Below are 7,307 nucleotides of genomic sequence, written 5' to 3'. Positions count from 1 at the left end.
TTTGAATGTAGAAAAACAATTTTAATTATGCAACCGGAAAAATGTTTAAACTTGGGACAAGAACGCATTGAACAAAGACGTCGCTTATTGTTTACACTAAAAAAAGAGCACGAAACTGATGACGTCATCTTCCGAGTTTAGAATAAAAAGAAATGAACTATTTCATTCAAATATTATTTAGATCTACGTACGCTATAAAATTTATACAATACAATTTTGCTCGGGCTAAACTTAAAAAAAAAAAAATCTATTAGGATTCTAAATCTAGATATTCTAGATCTAGATATTCTAGATCTAGATCTAGATTATCTAGATCTACGGAAAAACTAGACTTACACAGATGTAGACCCTAACTAGATCTAGAATCGATTCAAATAATACATTTCTATACTAAAGTATTTCAGGCCTTAATTACTTTTTTGAAATCTTTGTTTATCTATGCAATTTGCTAATCTCTATAATATATAAAGCAAAGTTGTCGGGTGCCCGGCGCCGCAGGCGCTTCAAATTTGGCAAGATCTTGCCTTGGGGCGACATAACACGGGGGCCGGTTGGCCGAAAAGTCTACGATGAGGGGGTCAAAACTGACCTCGACTGACCGGCGCCTTATATGAGCTATAAATCGAAAAAAAATGTCCACGTAGGAACCTCTTCATAACTCATGAGGTCGTAGACCGACCCTCGGGCGAATAAATTAAGCATTCAAATTTTCAATGTTTTCAATAGCCTAAGCGAAGCTGGGCAGCATCCCTAGTAGAAAAATAAAGAGGCATTTTCAAAAAATATCCAGCAGTTTAAACATTTCTGACGACCAAGGCTGTTTAATTCTATGTAACTCTTTATTTTATTAACTACTTCGTAGATATCTACGAACAGAGATTGTGTTTTTGTTAAGTTTCAATATTTATATTTTATATGCCACGTCTGTTTAGCTCACTAGATTAATAGAAGCCCTTGCTTCAGCATACATTTTCAAAAATTAAAATTGCAGCGATTCCAAATCTGATATAAGAATAGCCCTTTAACTAAAATGCCTTAATAGTAAACATATTGCTTTTTTAAAATTATATATACTCCAGATACTCAACTGTAATATATTTGTGATTTTTTTCCTGTGACTTTTTTCCTGTGACTTTTTTTTCTATTTTTTTTTTCCTGTGTTTTTTCTTTCCTGTCTAGTATTTACATTCGTTGCTAGCAAACCCTATACGGAGAGATGGGCATAGACATTAACACATGTGCCGTATACAGTCCGATGTAAAGCCTGATGAACGCGTTCAAGCCTATTACAGCGTGCAGTAACAAGATAACAATCCGACCGTTGGCTGAATGGCCAGAAGGGGATGAGGGGGGGGGGGGGGGGGGTAAAGGGGATGGAAAATACATTCTTCAAACTCATGGACATGACACATAAACAAGCTAAGATAAAACAACACCTGTTGTAGGGTTAGGAATACGTTTAAAATATAAATTACAGGAGCGGTTACCGTTGTTTTACCAACGGCCCATGAAACAATTTAAACAATATTAATTCGCAGTGCTATTACAATTGGAAGCTTTATTTACTGAATATTTAAAAACATTATTAATGACACGATAGCATAGACAATTGAAAAAACACAAAGTGGTAAAATTATAAATTTGGGAGTTCTTTGTTTCCAGTCAAAATAGTTTCTAACTTTAATGCTTTAATGTTTTTCTATTTTTTTTAGAAAACGTCCATTTTATAAAGATATTATTATATTTTGTTTTAATTTGCTTACTTAAAAAGAAAATTATTTTATAGTGTAAAAAATGTACTATTTTTTTAAAACAAAGTGTTGTAAACATTTAAAAACACAAATGATTTTCTGTTTAGAAATTTATGTCAGAAATAGCTGTGCTGTAAATGTGATGACAAAGCGTTCAGCTCTATAGCAGATGGACAATGTAGGTTGTCAAAAGTATGCTTGGAAACATCTCGGATAAAAGTAATTATCTTCGACACGTGGGTGCCTAAAATATTTAAATAATGCGGGTATTAAAATACAATTCTGCTGCTAATTAGTGTGTGGTTGTTTGTCCTCACATGCTGGGCTTAAGAATAATTAGCTTTGATCAAACAACTACAAAGACAATTTAAAAAAACTTAAACTGTACATTTCTCCAATACCTCTCATTATTATTTAGATTGATGTTAACAAATTCATGAAAACGTATATAAAATGCAGTTATTTTCTGTACAGCCATACATCTACAATTTTTCTTGTAAAAATTACGATTTCTTCCCTGTAAGTAGTAATTTTGTAATTTTGACGATTTAAATGTTCGTTTTCATGTATAACAATTTGTGTTGTTATCAGTGGCTTCCAGGCCTTGAAGATTGGGGACTCAGATAGTCATCTGAGGGAGCCGGACGTTTTCCCGAAAGACATTTGCCCGAATGCCGTTTTCGTGAAGGCCGATTTCCCGAATGGACACTTGCCCGAATGCGACATATGCCCGAATTGACACTTGCCCGAATGCAACAAATGCGCGAATGGACACTTGCCCGAATGCGACAAATGCCCGAATTAATACTTAGTTGTGTTGAAAGGAATCTATTCCATAATAAAAAATTTAGAAAGAAGAAAAATAGTAGATAGATAAATAAGTAACTACTGTTAATATCAACTTCCTTAAAAAAGGATTCTTCACAATGCAAAATATATGCTGCCAAATCTTTGATTTATATCTTTATTAAGGGTATTTCATAATTATTACTGCGAAAAATGCATAATAGCCCATTTGACTTACTTCATATCTAAATGTCTGTTTCAGTAATTAAAAATGTACGGAAAACTTCTTGTTGTGCTGGGTTTAATTTCAGCAGTTTCATCAACTAGCTGTAAGTATTTAGGTGTTACTTTAGACAGATATCATGTATCCTTTCAAATTCTTTATTTTGTTTAAAAAAAGTATTTTTTTGCTAATGGGATTCAATTTATTTTTCTGCAAAGTAAACGTAGTCTACAATCGAATTTATTTAGATTGTTTAAGGACGAAATAAATTCTACTATGTATAAAATAACATTTATTTGTTTCACTATAAATAGTTCATTTGATCTAAGTAACATTTTATTGATACCCATGATAATTTTGTTAAACAACAAAATAAAGACGATATAAACACGTTATTAACATCAAATTAAAATTGTAAGCAACGACATAACGTTTTCAGATCCAGCATGCTTACAAAAGCTGGCTGAAGAAGTGGCCGGTCACAAAGAACAAGGTCTTGTCCCCTTTGGAAACTCCAATACCTATCAGGTGTCTGGGAATGATAAGCAAAGTGTTCAAACTATCAAGTTCGCCAAGCCTTACGGGACGCCACCGACTGTAGTGTTATCAGTGGAAACTATGGATGCAAGTAAAGACACAAACTTGAGGTATTCGGTTCGTGTGGGACAGATCACAACAACTGGTGCTCAAATCACTTTGGCTACATGGGCAGACACACAGATCTTCGGTGCCTATGTGCGCTGGTATGCATTCGATTAGAAATCTTAAACACAATTTAAAGACGGCTCTTTTTTTTTACATAACTGTTTTGCTACTAACGTCTTTAAAAATTATGTTTTAATTTCTGCTCAATAAAAAGCAAAAGTGGCAAAAGTATTTGGTGTTAATTTATTTTAGTCTTTTTTTTTAAATTTAAATATTTTTCGGATTGTTAAAACATTTCATCATTCAAATACATTTAATGGTGTGATATTCTTTTTTTAAAGCTAATTTGAAGAAGAGGTTTGTAAATTGCGGGGTTAACAGCCCCAGATAGTAAAAGAACCTCAACTTTTAAAACGGCAAACATATCAACCTATGATGCTTATTAGTGCATGCCACGCACAGGTAACTTGTAAACATAAGATCACAGAAATTATAACATACAATATCTCAGGTTATAATGATCTAGTCAACAAACACATTTGAGTTTTATCATACATACAGTCGATAACAAAAAGAATATATATAAAAGAAGAGCCGCTTTCGTGAAGCTTTTTAAACGACATGATTTTACAAAAGCTGTTCTCGACAACATACTATTGAATGAAACACAGGCTTAGATAAAAATAGTAACAGCCTATTTAAAATGAAAATTCAAACCATCTTGGAAAGATGTCCTATATCTAATGGCGTTGCTGGAGAATGCGGGTGGGGCGGTCGACCTTAAGGGGGCGCCAAAAGGGGTAGAAAAAATTTAAAAGTTCATTTTAAGTTGGAGTGTTAAATTCTACACAAATATGGTTTAACTGTTTCTAGGTCAATTCTGTGGCACCACAAGAAAATCCTTTACGGGATAATGAATGGTAAAAAGTTCCACTAACTTTTCCAATTCAGGGGAGGATGGGGGTGGGGGTGCTTTTTCATTAACTTTAACCATATTTATAAATGGGCGAGGGAAGGGGGGGCGCAAAATGATTCTTCACGGGGGCGCAGAATGGGTCTCTACGCTGCTGCTTATATCAGCTGACCTTCAAGTGACCTGTCATTTTCTGTTGAAAGAAAGTACCAGACGGCATCGTTACGACTTTGCTAAAAGAGTTTCGACTTTTGCTAAAAACCGCACAAGATAGGCAATGGCAAAACAAATACTCCAATGATAGGAGAAAAAGAAAATAGATCACTCATTTAATTTATGGCAAATAAAACACGAGCAAACAAACTTAGGCCTGTAGGTCTACTTGTAATCTGCTGTGACTGACGGCGTATATCCAGTTTTTCTTCCAAAAACTTCTGCAACCAGGGGAAGTATATATTTTCTATATAAATTCTATTTAGTTTAGGGGCTTATACGTAGCCAACCCAACCCCCTCAAGAGATGCATGGAAGAAACTCTGCGTATATCCATCAGCTATATGTATGACATAAAGAATATTATTATTATGTTAAGATGTTGACTGACAATGTGAGCCATGTTCTTCAAGTATTCAATTAGGCACCGAGAAGGCGAAATACTAAGCATGACGTGAGTTATAAAAGTTAGGTTGGCCCATTTTGTGCTTCAATTCGTGACTTCTGAAAGGTGATCAGGCACCGAGAAGGCGAAAAACTAAGCATGAAGTGAGTTATAAAAATTAGGTTGGCCCATTTACAACACATAAAATTAACTTTAGTGGTTGACAGCTTCAATTCGTAATTTCTGAAAGGTGATTATATTTCGTCTTTGCAGCAGTCCTAACTTGCTTCCATTTTATTTGACTTAAATCTCCGATAAAGGCGCGGCTCTGCTGAAAATGCTCAAAAGGAAAGTAGTCGTTCACGCTGCCAAGGGTTGTCCATAATGACGTCACACTCGGAGGGTGAAGTGGGGAGGGGGGGGGGGTCCGTAATTTTGTGATGGTGTGTGATGAGGGATTCAGATGGTGTGACGTTTTTGCATTATAAAAAAGCCAATGTTAGAAAACGAGTTTTAGACGTTATTTCGCGTTTTAGAAAACGGTTTCAAAAAATTGTAATAGGAATTGATCAAAATACTCTATGTTAACAGAGTTCTGTCAAGATTTTAGAAAAAATATCGATGTTTCAGGAAAAAAGTTAACAGCAATTTTGTGTTGGGATGGGGGGTTGTAGGCTGTAGGCTGAGGTGTGACGTCATTTTATGGGGGAGGGTTTGGCTTTTTGTGACGACGTGTGTCTTTTTAAACACAACACCTCAATGGGTAATAAGCACCCCCATTGAGTGAGTGTTACATTTTGGCTGACCCTGAGATAAAGCACACAATGAAACAACGCTGGTGTTGTCAAGTACTGGCTTTATTGACATTAACATTAAGCCATAAATGGCAATGTAGGACAGTAGAAAACAGTAGAACACATAAAAACAATGTAGAACACAGCGAAAACAGAACCCTTAAATGTAAACAATAGGTTACATCACTGGAAATACCACGTGTACGCTACACAGTAACACGGGTGTAATAAAATATGTTACGGCCAGTACACAGTACAGCCAACAAGTACCAATAAATAGTACAATACTAAATACCTAAATACTCAACCTAACTAGTGTGCAACATGCAGTACTAGCAGGAATACACAAATAGGTATTGTAATAATTAATCATAATTTATAATACCACATTACCTTCATTAGGTCTACATTGTCATGATCTACCTATAGGGCTGGTAAGTAGGTCACCAACATGTTTTACAGCTCAATATAACCTGCATGAGCCGTAGAACTGTTTATTGTAAAAATCGCTCACCGAAGAGCGTGCAAAAAAACATCAACAGTTGCGGTCCCATAGGGGCCGCAACCCAATAAATTACAACTTATTATTTATCCCCCCTGGCTGGTAGTAATAATATGTGTTACATTAATATTAATGTAGTCACACATATGTGAGGATTACAGCTTTTCAGGCATCTCTTCGAGGGACACCCAAGAACGAAATAGAAAAAATACTTTATTTAGAAAATATATACTTAAACCAGTGTCCGCCCCCTCCTCCTTAAATTTTTATCGCCCCCCCCCCATCGCGATCATTCAAAAGGTTTCAAGAGTCTTCCCCCCCCCCTCTTCCCCCATCCCTGAGAAATGTTTCTGAAACAAAAGAAAAACTGCTGAAGATGAAAAGAGAATTTCGGTTAGAAATATAGGTTTTAAAATATTTTAAAAACACATCAATACAATTTTTTACTGACGTTTGCTGACACTGGCCTACACCACTGTAATTAATGTGGTTAATCTACCAAAGGAAAAAATAAAAAAATAAATTAACTTCTTTAAAAAATTCTGATTAACAGTCTGCCTGAAAACAAAAAAAATGTTCTCTACCTAATTACTATTTTACAGCTCAACACATAGTGCAGCTTCTCTCCTGTAGCCAACCGGACAAAAAAATATATATTAAAAAATGCAAACAAACTTGAGTTTTAGTAGTATACTAGACTACCGTCATCAATTGGATAACTGTGGGTTTCGGAGGTCATCCAAAAAAAAAACAACAACATCACGCCTGTTACTTATCGTTGCAAAAACCAGACCCACATTCAATAAGACGTTTTATTATCTTTTAAAAAATACCGATTTCGGCTGAGCATGGGTCTGACCACACTCCACCTTTATATTCTGACGTCACAGGTGACCTACTCAACTCAACATGTTTTTATCGTTTAAAAAAACGATTCCGGCCGAGCATGTCTCTGACCACACTATCCCTTCATATGCTGAGGACAAAGAAACATCTGAACTCTACTTCACCTGCCCTGTGTCCCGCGAGGTCCCGATTTACCTATTAAAAATATTTTAAACTCATGTATTCTTTGATAAAATGTTAAAGGGCATTA

The 7,307-nt window shown here is 35.4% G+C and overlaps 1 protein-coding gene across 1 annotated transcript; it reads left to right on the top strand.

Moving 5' to 3' along the window:
* The first annotated feature begins 2,226 nt into the window (after positions 1-2,226).
* Positions 2,227-3,636, top strand: LOC131930911 (uncharacterized). The gene is made up of 3 exons (XM_059287572.1): positions 2,227-2,270; positions 2,800-2,866; positions 3,200-3,636. The coding sequence occupies exons 2-3, from the start codon at positions 2,809-2,811 to the stop codon at positions 3,517-3,519; spliced, it is 378 nt and encodes a 125-aa protein (XP_059143555.1). The 5' UTR covers positions 2,227-2,270; positions 2,800-2,808; the 3' UTR covers positions 3,520-3,636.
* The last annotated feature ends 3,671 nt before the right edge of the window (positions 3,637-7,307 follow it).

This window comes from Physella acuta, unplaced genomic scaffold, assembly GCF_028476545.2.
Source record: "Physella acuta isolate Inbredline_101_S28 unplaced genomic scaffold, ASM2847654v3 ptg000101l, whole genome shotgun sequence".
Classification (NCBI taxonomy): domain Eukaryota; kingdom Metazoa; phylum Mollusca; class Gastropoda; family Physidae; genus Physella; species Physella acuta.
This window is presented reverse-complemented; position numbering and strand designations above follow the sequence as displayed.

Excerpts from the sequence above, each read along its gene's own strand:
- LOC131930911 (XM_059287572.1), top strand. The coding sequence starts at position 2,809 with ATGTACGGAAAACTTCTTGTTGTGCTGGGTTTAATTTCAGCAGTTTCA. Across the intron at positions 2,867-3,199 it reads AGCAGTTTCATCAACTAGCT|ATCCAGCATGCTTACAAAAG; the intron begins GTAAGTATTTAG and ends TAACGTTTTCAG.